Source organism: Ptychodera flava, assembly GCF_041260155.1.
Source record: "Ptychodera flava strain L36383 chromosome 23 unlocalized genomic scaffold, AS_Pfla_20210202 Scaffold_24__1_contigs__length_23054250_pilon, whole genome shotgun sequence".
Lineage (NCBI taxonomy): Eukaryota > Metazoa > Hemichordata > Enteropneusta > Ptychoderidae > Ptychodera > Ptychodera flava.
In genome coordinates this window covers 17,087,545-17,107,377 of record NW_027248278.1, presented here as the reverse complement: position 1 = coordinate 17,107,377, position 19,833 = coordinate 17,087,545, and the positions used below count along the sequence as shown (strand labels likewise).

Here is a 19,833-nt window from a genome sequence, read left to right as displayed (position 1 = left end):
TTGTAAAGTTTCATGCTTTTTCTTTAGATAATAATTTTAAATTGTACTTTATCTTTAATTTTTCCTTCGCTATAGCTTCAATTTACAGCCTACGATATAATATGTAGAAACCATAGACTGTGAATGACGAACCTATTATAATGCTGATGTTTGCTTTCAGCAGACGATCAGGTAGCAACAACAACGCACGGAGCAAACAGCATGACAGCAGGACGGAAGTATGCCGTGATGAGAACGATAGAGTTTGCAAGTGAATAGAATTTGGTAAGTCTAAGAGCTTGTTTATAAGCGCATACTGTTATTTTCAAAAGTGCAAGCAAGTGTGCTTTTATATTGCGCATGAAAGTACAAGAGGGCTGATCATGGATGTCTATTTTTAGTCCCCACGGACACCGTCCGGGGGGACTTATAGGTTTGGTCATGTCCGTGCGTGCGTGCGTGCGTGCGTGCGTGCGTGCGTGTGTGCGTCCGTCCGTCCGTTCACACAGATATCTCAGAGATGCAAGAAGCGATTTCATTCAAACTTGGTACAAGGATTACTTCATATGTCATACAGATGCACGTCGATTTGTTTTGGGATACGATCCAATATGGCCGCCAGGCGGCCATTTTATTACGATTTTTTCATGTACAGAGCCATAACTCAGACATGTTTCAACCAATTTTATTCAAAGTTGGTACAAGGACATTGACCAATGTCATAGATATGCACGTCAATTTTCTTTGTGATACGATCCAATGTGGCCGCCAGGCGGCCATTTTATTACGATTTTTTCATGTACAGAGCCATAACTCAGACATGTTTCAAGTTATTTTATTCAAAGTCGGTATAAAGACATTGACCAATGTCATAGATATGCACGTCAATTTTTTTGTGATACGATCCAATATGGCCACCAGGCGGCCATTTTATTATGATTTTTTCATGTACAGAGCCACAACTCAGACATGTTTCAACCGATTTTATTCAACATTGCTACAAGGACATTGACCAATTTCATAGATATGCATGTCGATTTGTTTTGTGATACAATCCAATATGGCCGCTAGGCGGCCATTTTATTACAATTTTTTCATATACAGAGGCATAACTCAGGCATATCTCAACCGATTTTATTCAAAGTTGGTACAAGGACATTGACCAATGTCATAGATATGCACGTCAATTTGTTTTGTGATACGATCCAATATGGCTGCTGTGTGGTCATTTTGTTACGATTTTTTCATAAACAGAGGCATAACTCAGGCATATCTCAACTGATTTTATTCAAAGTTGGTACAAGGACATTGACCTATGTCATACATATGTACGTCGATTTTTTATGTGATACGATCCAATATGGTTGCTAGGCAGCCATTTTATTACGATGTTTTCATGTACAGAGCCATAACTCAGACATATTTCCACCAGTATCATTCAAAGTTGACATTGACCTATTTCATACATATGCTCGTCAATTTGTTTCACGTCATGTAGCAGTAACATGTCAATTATTGAAGTTTTGTAAGTAGGCTGATATGTCAAGAAATATGTACTGCATCAATTCATGAAACTTTATACAGATAATAACTGATGTTAAAGGCAGGGGGAGCCTATAAATACCCCCTATCTCCCTGGGGATTCATAATCCAACATGAGTGGCACATGGTAACAACGTCAACGAATGCTCCCGAAAATCTGGATCTTTCAACAACCATGGTGTAAATTAAAGCACTGTTCCAACATATTACGTTTTGTGAATACTTGTGGCATCACCCTGTTGGCGAAATTCTCTCATTTTTTCCATTTTAAGTTGATTTTTTATGCCAAAACTGCTTCGATGCTGTGTTCGAAGCGTCCAACGAACAATAGATGAAAGCATTCAAACAGCTGCCAATCACGAGGGGACGCGCAAAGGTGCAAACGATCAAACATTTGTTGTGTACATCGGATCGATTACGATGTCAACAATGAATAAACGATTCTTACTACTGAACGAAAAAACTTGCCAACGGTTACTGAACACGCGCCTCAATGAATTCAGACCAAACGGACTACTTCATGGTTTCAAGCAGATTGCCCCTCCCTTTTTGTTCGTTGATATGTGTACCTGTAGGCCTATGAATGGGTGATGTTTTTGTTGACCTGCAGTACGATATTTTACGATAGATCGCCTTTGGAAGTATGTTGTGGCATAGCCCTGCGTACGATGACGTGTATTCCCGGCGTTATACGGCCTCCCACCACAGCTCTGCTGATTACCATGGACAAAACCGGCAACATGCGGATCCAATTTGGACGGAGCACGAAAAACTGTTTTCCGCCGAAATCAACTCGATTCCGATCTACATGTGTGCAGCCTACCCAAACCACTCAACTGCTCACAGACTGCGGAAAAAAATGCTCTCGTGACATCCAAAACCGTTGTTTGCTCGCGATGCACGGTCAATGGCTCGTGCAGTGGACGGGCATTGGATACGTTCATGCCACGATTACATGTATACAGGTGCCCATGTGCTTCATTATTTCCTGTCAGGTCGGGGCGATGAAACTAAATCGTGATTGATTCATCTCTGTCGGATTTGACCAAAAAGAGACACTTGACATAGATTATAGCATCAAATGTTGACCGTTCAGACTGAAACATGATAAAGATCTGAAGATCGCCGTGATCGGTGATGTCGTTCTTCTCTATACGTTTTTCTGAGCTAGTTTTTTACTAAATTGTTCGAGTATTAGCTGACGTTTTTTTGAAAACTTAATCAACTTTTCTTTCCCAACCAGGGCACAACATTACCTTTTTTACTTTCATGGTAACCTAGGATGAATTAAATCGCAGATTAATAGACTCTTATGTTCTTCCTCGATTGTCTGTGACTGATTTTGCTATCTCCATATCGATATTGCGTTCGCACTCGGTGTCTTGAAACTTACGTCATTCACTGAAATAGTTTTCGGACAAACTCAAGAAATTCGACAACTACTAACGAATAGTCGGCAAAATTTACAGAGACAAGCAATAATAATTATGGTCATTTTACCGTCTTTTTTACCATTTTTGCCGTCTTTAGATAAGCGGACTCGTTTGACGGAAGCAGTATATAACGATCTGAGTTCCCATATTTTTACCCTACCGTGTGAGTGTAGTATTCAAATGAGTGAGATCATAATCTTACGCTGTTCCGAGTGGTCTGGAGATTTTTTATAATATACAATAAATTGACCTTATCAAAATTATTGTTTTACATTGCTTGGATATTGATACTTTTTCCGTACGTTTTGACTGGTGATTTGAAGTCTTTTGATTCTCCATTGGCAGCAGCACATGTACGGTTACAACCGCCATGTGATGACCAGAGTGTGATTGTAAAGTTGTCGGGAAGTTGTTCAGAAGAAAAATCATTTTGTATTTAGAGGCTTCAGTTCGGGATTTTTCAAGATAAACAAATCATTATACATTTCCTACGTCTCTGAAACGGGGATTACGGTAATGTGATGAACGTGATGAAATTTTGTGAACGTCTTTGCAATGTGTTCCTACGATGAGTGTGAACTGATTCTTTCTTTGTAAAAATCGTCAGAAATTGTCCAGTGACCGTGATAAAATAGAAACAGATGTAAAACAATTGCGAGGAAGATAGTAACAAATTCACATTGCAATATTTGCTGTCGTATTTCTCAGCAGGAATAATCATTTTTACACGTTGTGTATAAGAACAGCAAGCAGGTGTTCGGCGGTCAATTGCTTCTATCATAATGATCTTGATCGCAGCTATTTGGCGAGAAGACAGTGGGTACTTATAATCTGGCAAAATTATTGATATTATGTCTTTGTATTGAAAATTTTCGATCGGAGGCAGCTCAAATCAACAGCCGTGATATATTCGGAATCGTGTTCTCACTGGACACCGAACTACCTGCTATCAACAGTACGTTATGTACCATCGGCGGTAACACATTGGTCGTAATCTTGTCTAATTCTGCCCCGCCGTTTGTACAGTCCAGAAATTTCAAAGCTAGATTTTTTCACCCTGACATATAATACAGCGACCTTGCACACTAATGATCATTCCACTGTTTCTGTTGGGGTTTGTTGGTTTTTTAATTTGCTCCGTGGCCCCGGTAAGATTTTTCAATACGATACAAAGTTTGAAATTTTTTCAAGGTAAATTTAGTATATTCCCAGTTTGTGGGGTAAAGTTTTCTGGAGTGAAAGTTTGAGTTGACGCTGATAGAGTAGACGTCGAGCCAGGCACAGTTGACTGGGACCCGGTCGGTTTGGGGTCGTTTAGTCCAGAAACCTACAGCAGAGTTCATATGATCACCGTTCGGCATTTGGGTGATTTTTTGGTCAAAGTAATGCAGTAACAATGTACGCCAGATTTTTCGTGTTGTTTTTGTCACAACTGTCATGTGCGTATACGGACGGTTTTCGATTAAAACAGTAGTAATATCCAGTGCTCGTAAATGCGTGCAAAATTTATTCAGTGACTGTTTACGCAGCAGTCGTAAATACGACTAGATTTACCACTACGTAACAACTGTAAACACAGCATCAATAGTCCATACGAAAATTTTGTGCTGAATCGAGGGAGATAACAATTGCGGTGGAAAGGTCAGTCCATCATCCGTCAAAGTTGTTGATCGAAAAATCTTCACTGAGCGCCAACTACATGAGTGGCTGTTATAGTTGTACACGTACTTCTGTGGGCTTTCCGCTGTCACTTGTTACGAGCTATGTTCAAAGTGCGTCAAGCTACGAATATTTTCATGTACTGAGTTACAGACATCGGTGAAGTACCGGGTACATTGATTTTGTTCAAAACCACTGCCTGTTTGTTCCTCGTGTTGTTTTTTTGTGTCCCTAACGTCGACTGGCTCTATGTGAGTACAAACATAGCAGTCGGGATTAAGATTTCCTGGATAAATAGATTTATTGCGCCTCTGACGCAAAGATACACACTGTTTTACATGTGCCACTCCTAGGCCCTGGGATCGATTTCCATACCTTTAAGCTCACATTGCTTTAACATTGAAAAAGACATTTATCAGTGTCATTTTAATTAATTTAATAGCCACAAATTAATACAACGTTAAATGTGATGAAACTTGATACGGATGTTGATCTCATAGTGTTGTAAATACTGCATCAAACTTTATGAAATATGGTACCAGTGATAATCTGTCAAGTGTTAGAATTGTATGCAAAAATGTTTTGCAACATCCTGTTGATTAATTCCTAGTTGACTCATTTTATGAACTTTAGGATGGTGGCCTACATTGGTTTTATGTTTTCATCACCATGGAACTCATTCTTGGCCATTGAGCACCATCTGTATCAAAGTATTTTTGTCACAGACCTAATTAATGAAGAGGACTCTATCCTCTCTGAGGACATGTAATCAAAGTACCCATTTTAACAAGTGGGACTGTGTCATCAATGATGACTTGTTCATCCATGGGCCGATCGATCACACGCGAAGCTCAGTTGACTGAGTGGAGGTAGAACACAGGCAACGTACGCGTAGTGGCTCTCTGTGAGTACATGACGGCAGCAGTGACTATTGCTCTTTTTGTTTCTTCCAGACCATAAGGCATGGGTTGTTCAAGTTCAAGTTTACAACAGCCACAAAGCGGAAGTGGTCAAGATAATACAGCAAATCAGAATACACTGGGAAGCAATGGAAGTCAGACAGAACAAGCCCCATCCAAAAGCAATGAAAATGTGCAAAGCGAAGAGAATGAAGTCGGCCACGATGATGGAATGGGGACGGGAAGTTTATCAGAATCCAATCAGAAAGAAGAGGGGGATAGTGGAGGGCACAGTATACAAACTGTAAGTCAGAGTAAGTCCAAGGAAAGTACTTTAAATTCTGAGAGTCAGTCAAAAAGTCCATCGACAAAAGGAAGTTCAGAGAACAATTCTGACAAAGTGTCTGATGCAAAAAGCTCTGGAACTAGTGGAAGCAAAGTTTCCTCTGAGAAGATGTCTACAACCAGTGAGAGCAGTGCAAAACCCTCTGCGAATACTTCAAACACATCAGCTGTGCCTTCTTCTCAAAGTAAACAGTCGAATAACGCAGGAACTAAGATTGAGTCACAGCACACCGATGCTGACCAGGTGGAATTCAACAGCGCCCTGAGAGCTATGTGCCGATTGGTCAGAACTGATGAATTATATGCAAATGTCAAACCAGGTGTCTGGTCACTTCACTTGGAACGAATTCCACCAAATCCAGATTTCTCCATGGCAACGCTTGTGTCAAAAATCAAGAATATGGTGGTAAGTGTTGATAAATCTTTGATAGTGTAGATGAAGTGCTTGTAAATTGGTCATAAGTTAACTTCTATATCATCCCACTACAACAAGTCTCGAATACGTCCCTTTTTCTATAGAAATAAATGTGCAAAACATGGTATGCTGCTTTTCAAGTTCTTTTCTATAGCACATATTAGTTTTGTCATAACAGAATATGTGTGTTAAATGTCAGTCCATTGTTATTGTTGAATGTCAACTGAATTTTAGTCTGAATTTCAATTCATTTGTCAACAATAGCATTGCCTGTTTTACACATTGCCATGTATGTGCATGGCAAATACTTTTTATTTCCAATTATACTATATAGAAGAAAAAGAAGTAAATAGTAAAATACATTTCTTTCAAAGAATAACATGGTGGTAATGAATATATTATCAAAAGTTATACGGATTATCACCATAAGAACTATATCATTTGCCATTGTTGATACGAGCAACATTAGCTTAAGAAATATCTATATGTAAAAGCTGTTTCAGTACTGTTTATCAATTCAATAAGGTGGGAAAGCAAATGTAATGCAATTTTCCCTGTGATTTCCATAAATAATTTATTTGATATCACAATTCTTAACTCACACAGGAACTGGATTTCTCAGGAAATCGTCTTGGTCCACAGGGTTTCCGTACGGCAGTATTAGCATTAATTTACAACCACAGTGTGACTACATTGAATATTTCCAACAACCAGGCTGACACAGACAGCTCTGTAAGTATACACATTTTCAAATCTATTGATTGTCAACGAGACAATAGCTGAAATGTTATAAACTAGTTGTGTTGGCAATTTTTGAGAATGAATGCCATGGCCATCCCAAGCCCCTATGCCTATGAGACATTGACTAAATCTTAATGTGCATGAGTATGACATAGCTTGTTCCCCGTTTATTTTGGATAATTGCTCGAAAGTGTTTTAAGGAATTATCACTCTTAAACAACTTTGGTGAAATTATGGTACACACAATTATGCGGATCACATTTGTTCTTCTCAGCTTAATTTAGCATCAGTTTGTTGGACGTCTAATCCAGTGTTATGAAAAATGAATGACTGTATATCAAAACACAAGCAATATAGTTATCGCTTTAGTGTAGAGGGACATAAATTATGCATTATTAATTTTTAGCTATGTATCTTTCAGAATGTTTTTAAAATAGTGTATTCGGACTACTATTGTGAAACAATAATGTTATTGCAATACGTTTAATTTTGAAATGTGAGTAAAATGCAGTGGATTGCGGCTCTGCATAAAATGCAAGAAACATTCTCTAATTCAGGAAAAAGATAATAAATAAATTTGGTATTAATTCCAGTTCGTACAGCATGATACCATTTGAAACCATCTTGACCATATTTTTTGAACACGAGTATTTTTTAATGGTTGATTTCAATATTATTACTATATTCTAGCAATGCCTTGGAGAGTTGTTGTCTAACAATTCCACTCTGACCTGGTTGGATGTGTCTAGTAATAACCTTGGTAAGGACTTCTTCTCACGCAGTGTTGGACCAGCAATCAAAGCAAATAATGTACTCAAGTGCCTCAGGTGAGTCTGCCGTGCTGTTGTTGCACTACTGGTATGTACTGCAACAAAGACTCAATAGGTTAAACCCGCAATTCAAATGGACCATGGTACCACATGCACAAAGATGCACAGAAATATGTGTATTTCTGTACACTTTTGTACACATTGGTTTGTTTGTACCGGCGATAAAGCGCTGTTGCCGTCCTGCTACACTTACTTGTAGGGTTGTCGCCCTTTGTGCGTGCCGTTTTGCAGAACTTGTTGAACGTTCTGCATGGACATGCCCATGTCCTCTCTTACATGTGCAAACCCCACTACAATTGCAGGACCTACGATCTTCAGTTGCTGTCACATCTACGAGGACTGCTTCAATTTCGCTAAAGAGCGAAGCTGTCTTCGGCCATCTTGAAAACTTCTGTCATCGCAGGGTTTGTGGGCAATATTATCAATATTCACAACGTGCAATCGCAGCATGACGACAAACATGCTTTGACATTAAACATTGCAGACACGGAAAAATTTATATTCCGAAAAATTAGTGTATTGTCAAATGAAACTGATAATATATGTTGATGCAGAGCTAATGTGAAACATCATTAAAAGCCTGGGTTTAACTTCTATCACTAAAATAGGTAACACCAATTCTTTAACTGGCTGTCCTGATAGACCCTTGTCAGCACTGAATTCCATCATTGCATGTTCATCAATTATTCAACAGAGGAGGAAATTGATGGAGATCTGCACTAACAAGATTGGAAAGTAACCATGTGAATGACTTTAATGGAAATAATCTGTTGTAGAAATTAAATCTGATTAATTTATGTTGCCATAGCAACAGGAAATGTTTTTGAGTCCTGTGAAGAGAAACAGGATGTGTTCGGTTGTTTGTGACATAGCGGTCCCTTGGATTTGGTTTTTCCCATGGCTTGTCAGTGACTGATGAAGGGAGACTATGTGTATGTTCACTAGCCATCAGTCAGGTTTAGGAAAACATTATTCCACAGATGTGTGTATTATTGTGCATATTATGGTCAATCAGTGTGCCATATGGTCATATGGAGCAATGTAGACACTGTATTCAAGTTAAATTGCAGATTAATGAAAGTTAACACATGTTTGTCATACATGTAGTGTGTATTATAAGGTTATTCACAAAATACCGGGATTTATGTCCGAGTACATCGTGCAGCGGAGGTATTGTCCGAGACGATAAGCGTGGAGGACAATACCGTAGCGTATGATGTACTATGGCTTTTTTTGTTTGACAGGTTTTCTAGTTGTGGATCCACAGATCTCAATGTGTTTCTGGAAAGTCTAAGTGAAAACTCATCAATAGTTGAGTTGGATTTCAGTCACAATCAGATGAGTAATGGAAGCCACACTGGAAAACTGATAGCAGATGTTTTGACAGTAAGTACAATGAATTGCATAGCACTACATAATTTTACATTTTTTTTAAACTCTGTCCATCATCCAATTGGCAAACACCCAATTACAGGATGAGGTACCTATTACCCAATGGAGCAATGAGGTGTACAGTGCCTTGCTAAATGGCACAAATATCCAAGAAAAAGTTGTGCTCATTGTACTTGTGAAAAAGGTAAATTCCTCAATAAGTTTAGGCATACCTCCATGGTTTAGGGTTAGAGATTTGTAGCCATAATCACTGGATGCATTTGTATTCATGTCATTAACCTGTTCACCCCATTCTCTGAAAAATGTGAAGATACACCATTGAAAACAATGGGTTTGGGTTAAACCATAGTGCCGAAAGGGGTAAATCAACCTTCAGAGTTGTATCTTTTAGCCCCTTCTCTAATTTTTGCTTTATTCCGATACCATATCGTCTGATACAACAACTGTCTTGTAACCTTTTCACCCCCATTCCCTGTAAACAGGTCCACAATTACCGTCAATAACAATGGGATTGGGCCAAACCATGGTGTTGAAAAGGTTGAGCTACATGTAATTGTACAAAGTACCCTCAAATACCCCATCCCACTTTATACCATTGATGCTTTCACTATTCTCTGGCTGTCGTCATCAAATAGAGTTTGAATCAGATAATTCATTTTCCTTTTGCACCACAGAAGACATCTTGCTGCCTGGAAGTACTTGAGATGAAATCAACTGGTATTGATGCGAACGGGATGAAGTCTCTATCAGAGGGGTTGCTAGGTAACAAAACAGTGAAGAAATTCAATGCAGGTGGAAATGAGGTAATGCTTTATTGATGTAAATTAAGTATTTTGCAACACTTTCACATATATAGTTTCATGGAACGTTATCGCGAAATGAAAATAAGAGTGTACTGGTACGTCACGTTTTATGATGGCATGTACGGTATTTCATTTCTGATGTCTGCAAAATGTGGATAAAATCACTTTTCCATTGAGTGGTTGTGGTTATTTTTGCAACAGTGATAATATATCACTAAAATGTCACTTCTTCAGACTGTATTATGATATCATTTGTTTGTACCTTTCTTCAGACTGTATTATGATATTTATTTATCTGTACCTTTATTTATTATTGTTCTGAGAATTCTATGGACATAGTAAGTCCGAAATAAAGTGAAATAATAATAATATGAGGTGTGGTGTGATATAGAATAAGTATGCTGTATACATTATCTATATATTTCACTAACTATTTGTTATTTCTTACAGATTGCTACAGGCAGTCATTTCACAGACTTACTGCTGGCATGTGTGTGTCATCCTAGTCTGTATGCTCTGAGTTTGGATGACAGCAAGATTACTGACAAAGATCAAACGGCGACAGGTAAGAGAGACAGGAACATTATCGTAGAAACATGAAATGGAGATGAAAATCACCTTTGAAAGGTAAAATGATGATAAAATTGATTTTAAAATCTTGGAAATTGGAAATCAAATCACCATTGAAAGACAAAACGATGAATAAATTACCATAGAAACAATGAAAGTTTAGGGTCAACATCACCTTGCAACCATTAACCCTTTTCCTGCCAAGTTCATATTTCACCATCAGGTCAGGTTAGTTAAAACTAATGAAGCAGAACATATCAAATATGGCGCATTTTAACAAACACTTGAAGATTTGAAGGTCCCTGAAGACAGAGAGACTGTAAACATGACTTTTCCACACTAAAGCTACTGTAGCGTACCAAGCCCAGTGGGTAAAAATACATGTGGTTTTGGCTCAATACAGCTTTTTACTTACTTGGCAGATGGGGAAGTGATACTGTCTGCCAGGAAAGGGTTAAAAGTTGAGGTCAACATCACGTTATAAGTTTCAGTTGAACATCACCATAAAAAGATGTAATGGAGATCAAACTTGTAATTTAATGTAAAGAGATGAAGGTGGGATCAAATCACCAGGGAAGCATAAAATTGAGGTGAAAATCACCATGACAATGGGGATTAAACATCACCATGGAAACATGAAATAGACATCAATGTCACAGGGATACATGAAATTGTAATCAAAATCATAATGGAAACACAAAACACAGTCTTTAAAATATGTTGGATGGGGATTAATATCACTATGGAAAACTTAAAGAAACTTGTATTCTGTATGAATGAATCTGTGGTGTGTGAACAGTCAGATATTTATGTAAAAGCTGTTGATACATGCATACGTGTCACATTTCAGGAACTGCTGTGAAGACAGACCTCGAAAGTCACCTCACAACATTAAGCCTTGTCAATTGTAACTTGACTGATGACATCATAGTGCCGTTGACTAATCAGAAACCAGGACTACTTGTCAACTTGACGTCATTGGATCTGACAAATAATCCTGATATTACCATGGCAACATTGAAGTCATTTCAACAAGCATCTACAAGTAAGCAAACTTTCCACATGAAATCAAGAAAGTGTTATGCTTTGCTTGTCATAAAGTCATGAATTGAGTTTCATAAAGTCAGTTGCAAAAAATGAATATTCGTTCAAAGTTTTGGACAATACTTGGAACAAACATTTACAAACATTTGTATCACACTCATATTTCTTGTAAAAATATGAGTTGGCTTGTTTAAATAAGAGATAAAAAAAAATTACTCTAAAATCACTAAAACGTAAAATGAGCCTATCGCATATTATTTAACACTGTCATTTAATTTAGATCAACAACACTGGGACATAATGTTTTTTATACATCAATACATGTACCGTACTGGTATGTGATGGTTCATGTCAGCTACTCCCATGGTTTCATGATGGTCACACAACTTCCTTCAGGGACGTAGATAGTAGCTGGAAGCTGGCAAAAACAACAGGTTGTCAGCCAAAAATTGCCGGCTGTGAAAACATCAGTTTTGTGAAGAATAGGGACATTCTGCACAAATTTGACTGGCATACACACTACCGGTATTTGTAACCACTAATTCACATATTTTGCCACTGTTAAATTTTTGTAGCCAGGCTTTGGTATATTACACTGACTGTAAATGTAAGCCAGACCAATGAGGGCCTATCTGTGTGCACCCAAAGAGATTCTTGAGCTACGGTATATACAGGGAATCCAATCTACCATGAATTACATTATCTATTTTTTCTTGACAGAAAATGGAGTTCAAAGTTCCATAGAAGAATCCACCTTGGTTTAGATAACATAGAAGAGATTTCAGAAACCCTCGGTGATGGAAGTATATTTCCCAACCTTCATTCCTTGGATTTACGGAAAGCCAAGATTAATCCTTCCACAGTTGGCAAGCTATCCCAGTACTTTCAGAACTCCAATGGAATAAAGAAGCTTTGTCTTGATGGACTCAAACTGTCAGGTTCCTCAGCCATTACAGAGCTGTTGAAACACAGTAAGTGAAAATGTAAGCAATAATATACCCCTTCCTGGCCTATGATGGATGAAAGCAAATTTGCACAAATGTATTAGGCAAAGCTGAGTACAATATGGAGTGTAAAGCTTTCTTGTCTCCAATATGGGCAGGGAGGGGTTATATTATTGCTATTATTTTATAGTTTTGGCAATGCCAGTGAATTTGTAGATGTAAAAAAATTCCTAGGCTACAGTACTGAATAATCAGATACATTATCAGTAATAATCATGGCGGGGATGTCACAAAATTCACTGGTATTGAAAAAGCTATAATAGTCGCGCCAGCGGCTTACTGACTACGCATGCGCTTATTCATAATATACTATGCGAGTAACCGGAAGTGTACCCTTCTTTCTCTTCTTGGGCGCCGCCATGTTTTTTTTTTTGAGTACTCGTAAATAAACAAATACGAAACAAATTACTATGATATAACATGCCTTTTATAAAATATACCTCTTTTATTAGCCAGTAAATGTTATTATACACCTTGTCGCTGATACAAAGTATCGTTGATATAGATAAACGGAGAAAACTGTCGTGCATATGAACGGGGGCATACGCAAAGAATGCTGGGATTGAATTATAGAAGAGCGCCCCCTGTGTCAATAATTAGATTCAAAATTGCCAGTTTTTTAGACGGAACGCGATAGTTTTCAGCTTGCAAGTGGAAGGTGGGCAGTGCGGTTACCATTGCAATGATAATTATTGCATAATACGTCCCTTGTTTAACGCCATAGGCTGTTATCATTGTAAAAATTGCCAATTTTTGTCCAAAATTTTTACACGCTACAGAAAATCTATACCTGCCCTGCTGCAGAGTTTGACGTCGTGAACTGCTTTCATCAGAGGGAAACTGGGCATAGTTGTCATATAAACGTTTATGAAGTAACAATTACAGTTTATCATGAATCAATACAAATAACATTGCCAATCTTTAACCCCTGGCGCGACACCAAGGGCTGAGCCCTATATAATATTATAATATTTGTTTTATTCAAAATATCACAATTTTTTAATTTCACGTGTTGTCACAACTTATTTGCAGACTGCATGAAAACCATTGATTATACCTACTAAGCCTTACAAAATCATATTTTAGTATGAAGTAACAAAGTTGTAATATTTCCATGATACAAGAAATTTTGAATTACTTGAAATTCTATCTGTCTTCCTCTCCGTAGCCAATGACAGCAGTCTACAATCCTTATCAATGTCAGGATGTGCACTCAGTGACTCAGATCTCTCACCATTGGTTGATGCTATCAAGCAGGGACTGCTTCTGCACATGCTCAGATTATCAGCCAATAGGCTCTCAGATTCTCCAGTCTCTGCCATGGTGGAGGCTATTCTATCACATGGGAGCTACCCACTGGAAGGGTTAGATCTTTCACAGAACAAGGTGAGTATGTTTCCAATAATTATGATGTCTGTCCAATGTCCCATGTTTTCATGAAGTTTTGTAGGTCTATCCAAAATGCTCTTCAACTTTTTTATACTTGTAGGAAAATTTCATGAAAACAAGGTTTCATCATCATTATATATTATATATTTGTACAACATACGGTTAGAGGCTGGAATCACTTGACACTTTATAACATGCACCAGTATAAATCATAGATAGTAGATGTGAAAATATAGTACAAGTAAGCATAAAAGTGTCTTTAAGACAGTGTACCATACAGGAGCTGTCAGTTCCCCTATCCCACTAGAATACAGTACATTAATCTGTAATGTAGAGATGTTTTGCTGTTTACGGAAACCACAACATAACATACCTGGAACATCAAAGTCAGAGTTTGTATAAAAAAAAAAAAAACATGTAGTTAAAGTAAAATTACAGAATAGAACAACATTTAGTTCAATTTTGATCATCAAGGAAATCGTAAACTGACATTTCCATAGAAAAGTGTTGATAACTCCTCTCCCATCTTGTCCTTGAGTTGTAATTGCACTGAATTTCCCATCACTCCAGATCTTTGAAAATTTGAAGATAGTAATGATACACTACAACATCTACACAGTACTTACATTTGTGTTGTTTCAGATTTCAACAGCCGGAGCTGAGTCCCTGTGTAAACTTCTTGAGAGCAACAAATGTACTATACACAGTCTGTCTGTGAGTGGAAATAACATTGATGTCAATGGACTTCAGATGATAACCAATGCAGTGTCCACCAAGTCAACACTGAGAAACCTGGAATGTCGGGATCAGAAACCAACCTTTGATGAGGATGATATGACTCAGATATTCACAACACTGGCAAAGAATTTAGGTAAGCTTTACAACGATAACAGTGCAGTGTACACATGTACAGGCAGCGTTGACAAGCTGAATACTGTGTATCTCAACATGCTTTGGGGAGTAGAACAAGGAATTATGGTTGACATTAAAAACAAAAATGGTGAAAAAATATCATTAAAAGTTAGCGTTACTGGCCCTTTTATAAGATGACTACACATAAACTGCAATTCAGACAAAACCAAACTAGGATTGAAGAATGAAAAAGACCATTAATCAAGCCGTTAATGACCATAGTTTTTCCTATACCTATTTGGAATCAGTGTGAATAGGTTAAAGAACCAGCCTGTGTATTTTATAAACCATATACTTCTGACTGCATCAAATAGTCTGTCTACAAAGTACTTCACTGAAACCCTAGTCCCTCTAAACAAAAAATGTTGAACCTCTATTCCTTGTAAACAGCTCAATAATCATCGGTTATAACAATAGTAAACAATAGGCTTAAAAAACACTTAAAATTTCATTTTAATGTCACACAGGTTATACAATTGAAGAAGATAACTATGGCAACTACAAATCCAGTACAAGTTCACTGCCACAGATACCTAATGGATTACTGGTCAATGTCAGTGGACTGGGTGGATTTCCTGGAGCTCTGGGTCAGATGATTGACAGCCACTCAATCAAGACAGACTATGCAAGAAAACACCCACCATACATGCTATTCAGTCATTTACTGGAACTCTGTGCTGCATTCCAGGGAGGTGACAGTGGTAAGGGTGAATTTTGTGTTGATTGTAAAACTCACTGTAATTTAGTCACATTGTAAGATCTTTTTCCTGTGTAAGTCAAAGTTAAGTTCACTATCACAGATACCTATGGGATGGCTTGTTACTTTCTGCCATTTCTTGCATACGTCCCATTTTGTTAATACCAGTGTCTTAAAACCCAAACCCGAAGAGTTACAGTGACGGCACCAATTATTTTGACGATGAGATACAGCTGGATATTGATACACTACCGAATTAGGTTTTGTCAGTTTGCTCACAAATTTACCCTTTTAGTGGTCAACTTTTACAACTTTGCGCCAACATCAGACAGACTAAAACAGCAGGTGACGCAGCAAGATGTCTGTAAACTAATTTACTATGTAGTATGTTTATATCTTTACAGCAGCTATCAGTTTCAATGGTGACACACACAGAGACTGGTTGCCAAGTTTTACAAGCAGTTCAAATTCACGGAGAGGTGGTAAAAGAACGACGTTACTGCAAATTTAGACTCGGAGGACAGTGTTCTTTGTAGTTGAATATCAATAAAATTCATGACTTCAAAAAAAATCTAAAACTAACAACACAAATCGATCTGAAAGAATCAGAACGTTTGAGTAGCGATAGCAATGTCTGGAAGTCAGGGCTTTGAGTCAGCAACTTTCTAGTCTAATAAAACTCAGACAACGACATGTTCTGGTATTGCCAGCCATGGTGGGGCTTTGTATACATACGCTGACACGTAATTAGCAGCTATCAGTTTCACTGGCGTAATGATCTGTACATTTGTACAAACAGACGTTGAACCAGACAAAAACACAACATGGATGGCTCCCAGACGACACCAGCTGAAGTGAGAGAGAAGATTGTTCAGTTGTATTTAAACGGTCTGTCATTTTCAGAAATTGGTAAACGTTGTGGTGGTGTTTCAAAGCAAACGGCCAACAACATTGTTTTGCGGTACTTGAAAACTGGCAGTTTCTGCCAGGCAAATCATCTGGAACATCGGTAAAAAACTGACTGCAAATGTTCCGGAGCATATTGAATACTACAAAAGTGTAAAACCAAGCATTTATGGGCGTGAGATACGGCAGAATTTACTGAATTTAGAATTTTAAAGTTTGTTCATTTTACACATCACTCTATTATTTTTGAAGTCATGAACTTTATTGATATTCAACTACAAAGAACACTGTCCTCTGAGTCTAAATTTGCAGTAACGTCGTTCTTTTACCACCTCTCCGTGAATTTGAACTGCTTGTAAAACTTGGCAATCAGTCTCTGTGTTTGTCACCATTGAAACTGATAGCTGCTGTAAAGATATAAACATACTACATAGTAAATTAGTTTAGCTGCTGTAAAGATATAAACATACTACATAGTAAATTAGTTTACAGACATCTTGCTGCGTCACCTGCTGTTTTAGTCTGTCTGATGTTGGCGCAAAGTTGTAAAAGTTGACCACTAAAAGGGTAAATTTGTGAGCAAACTGACAAACCTAATTCGGTAGTGTATCAATATCCAGCTGTATCTCATCGTCAAAATAATTGGTGCCGTCACTGTAAAGATAATTGTGTTTCAATGTACTTTCATCGCAATGATGCATATTCCCTAGTTTTGGAAGGTAACTTATTAAAGCCTTGTTTTTTGAAGTATGTACGGATGAACTTTCTAGTCCAGTCACTTGACACGCATTTCTTTGTATTTCACGATATTCAGAGCCTTGACAAACTAATAATAAGTAGAAGTTGACATAATAATAATAATAATATTTGGTTCTTATATAGCGCACATATCCACAAGTAGATGTGATCAAGGCGCTTTACAATTATTAATATAATATAACATATGACATATAATAACAAGGATACAAACACACTTTGCCACTAACTTCAGAATGTTCGATAGGACTGTAGTAAATTTTCTGTGCTGCATGTAATGGTTCAGATATGTTGCATATAAGGGCATATAGATTAGACACCAAGACCGCTATTGCATATATTTATGAACATATTAAGACCAGTAAATTGCACTGATAATGATGTCAAGTAGAATTTTAATGCTTATTTTTCAAACTTTAAAAAAGTAAAGCTATGAAAGTAGTATATGCCAATGAAACCTAGACTTTTATGGTGTTTTCTCATGAACTAACAAATGTTTTGTGTTTCTCATTTAAGGTGTCCCTACACTGACAGCAGAGGAATGGAACATGATAATAGGCATAGAAAAGAACACAAGTGTACCATCATGGTTACAGGTAACAACAACACCCACTCAAATATTGACCCTTCCATGTTTGCCAAATTACTGTCTGATAGAGGCCAGTGAAAACAATAGTCGTATTACAAACTCAAGTTTCGTATTGTAAGCACGCAGACTAACATGGTATTGTAGGTCCATGCAGTGTGTCTACAGTAGTTTGGAATATAGCAAATCAATCCAGTACAGCCAAGAGATTGTGTGTGTGTATAAACAAACCTGTGAGTTCAAACACAGATAGAAATACATGTACTCATATTCCATGCACATTTTTGCACATGGTTTTGTTTGTACCATGGTCCAACCAAATTCCTGATTTAACCTATTGACTAGTCATGAAATGATGGTGATCTTGTCCCTTGCTAGTCAAAATGTATTAATTTCCTATAGACACAACTTACAAAGATTTGATATACCCCCGGTACTGGCATTATCATATCAATTTAGAGAGTCATCTGCTCTCGAGATCTGCAGGAAAAGTTGATTCTCTGAAAAGCTTTTCTCTGTCAGGAACTGAACATATAATACTAACTTTTTCTCAGTTCTCACATAGTAGTTGACTGTGCTGCTGCTTTCGTTTGTGCAAATCACACAATGAGCACCCATTAATCTAGGGAGTCTTTTATACCCATGCTATGCATCTATGCATGTACCGGTACTGCCTTGTCTTTGTACACATTGTGACAGACTCATGTAACATCATTTCAGGTATCATCACACAGGGACTGTGCTGTGTTGATGACCAATCTCTCAGCCAATGTTTCTGAAAGTAAACTTGAAGGTGTCCTTGAAACAGAAGCTGATTGCTCTGTCAAAGAAGTCTGCCTCATCAAGGTCAGTGTCACTATAACCAAATTGCTATCAAGAAGTTTTCTTTTGTGTTTTATATGGAAATGGAGTCAGCACTCACTGTGTTATATACCGGTATATTGTCAGACGACAGACAGCGTTTTGGTGTTCAATAATCACTACTAACCTAAGGAGTCATTAGGGACACATGGGTAAAGTACAAAGTTAAGGGTTCTGCCAAGACAGCTCTTGTCTGAATGCATCTGAAAGTTTGGGTTCATGAAACTCCCACTCACACTATACATACAAGAACTGGATGTAAACATGTGTTAATGATACCAGAATTAGATGCATGGAACATAATGACATCAAGCTTTGGAGGGTTTTAATATCCCCGTCATGGCTCAAAAAATTGCAATATTTGTATATTTTGTACTGTAGGATGTAATTATGAAGAAACCGACAGGTGTAGCATGGGTGTTAATGACAAACAAAGAATCAGTGCAAAGTGCTATAGAATGGTACCATAGTGGACAGGTAATGTATTCTAGGTGTTTGTTAGTTGTGTGTGTATGTCTCTCCATCTGTCTGCAGATATGTCTCAGTAAATGCCTGAATGGAGCTGTTCTGAACAGAAATGGACATATAGTAGTGTTTATTAGTATATTGTGTCTGTATCTATCTCGGCTTGGATTTTTGTCAGTGAGTGTCTTAGGGTACTGTATGGGAAATTAATGTGTGTATCAGAAAGAATATAGGCACTTGTTTGCATCTGTTTTGGGAGTTTGTTTTGAGTTCATGAGTCAACGTATGTATCATATTGCCCACAACTGAAATCTTATCAAGACAGTATCTAAGCATTTGTCTCTATCTGTCTAGGGATTTGTCTTTGTGAGTGTCTGTATGGTATTATGCGGAACTGAGGAATGTATAGCAGAAAGTGTATTGGTGCTGATTTGTACCTCTCTCTCTCTTCTCTCTCTCTCTCTCTCTCTCTCTCTCTCTCTCTCTCTCTCTTCTCTCTCTCTCTCTATGCGTCTGTATATGTCTGTATTTATGAGATGAATGCTACAGTGAGCAGCTGTATTCTCCAATGAAAACCGCGGACATGAACATGATTATATGAAAAA

General features: G+C 37.7%; 2 protein-coding genes across 2 annotated transcripts; both read left to right on the top strand.

The window, feature by feature from the left end:
- Positions 1-121: 121 nt before the first annotated feature.
- LOC139124440 (NACHT, LRR and PYD domains-containing protein 14-like) lies at positions 122-12,509 on the top strand. Its single transcript, XM_070690574.1, has 9 exons — positions 122-264; positions 5,567-6,263; positions 6,879-7,004; positions 7,704-7,840; positions 9,088-9,229; positions 9,910-10,038; positions 10,489-10,603; positions 11,459-11,653; positions 12,373-12,509. The coding sequence occupies exons 2-9, from the start codon at positions 5,577-5,579 to the stop codon at positions 12,414-12,416; spliced, it is 1,575 nt and encodes a 524-aa protein (XP_070546675.1). The 5' UTR covers positions 122-264; positions 5,567-5,576; the 3' UTR covers positions 12,417-12,509.
- LOC139124705 (uncharacterized) lies at positions 12,428-19,438 on the top strand. The gene is made up of 7 exons (XM_070690823.1): positions 12,428-12,623; positions 13,825-14,042; positions 14,688-14,916; positions 15,425-15,658; positions 17,833-17,912; positions 18,623-18,748; positions 19,145-19,438. The coding sequence occupies exons 2-7, from the start codon at positions 13,854-13,856 to the stop codon at positions 19,436-19,438; spliced, it is 1,152 nt and encodes a 383-aa protein (XP_070546924.1). The 5' UTR covers positions 12,428-12,623; positions 13,825-13,853.
- Positions 19,439-19,833: the final 395 nt, after the last annotated feature.

Bases quoted from the DNA above. Each gene is read 5' to 3' on its own strand.
- LOC139124705 (XM_070690823.1), top strand. From the start codon at position 13,854: ATGTCAGGATGTGCACTCAGTGACTCAGATCTCTCACCATTGGTTGAT. The intron at 14,043-14,687 runs GTGAGTATGTTT...GTGTTGTTTCAG, and splicing joins TAGATCTTTCACAGAACAAG to ATTTCAACAGCCGGAGCTGA. The intron at 17,913-18,622 runs GTAACAACAACA...ACATCATTTCAG, and splicing joins GTGTACCATCATGGTTACAG to GTATCATCACACAGGGACTG.
- LOC139124440 (XM_070690574.1), top strand. From the start codon at position 5,577: ATGGGTTGTTCAAGTTCAAGTTTACAACAGCCACAAAGCGGAAGTGGT. The intron at 6,264-6,878 runs GTAAGTGTTGAT...TAACTCACACAG, and splicing joins CAAAAATCAAGAATATGGTG to GAACTGGATTTCTCAGGAAA. The intron at 7,841-9,087 runs GTGAGTCTGCCG...TTTGTTTGACAG, and splicing joins AATGTACTCAAGTGCCTCAG to GTTTTCTAGTTGTGGATCCA.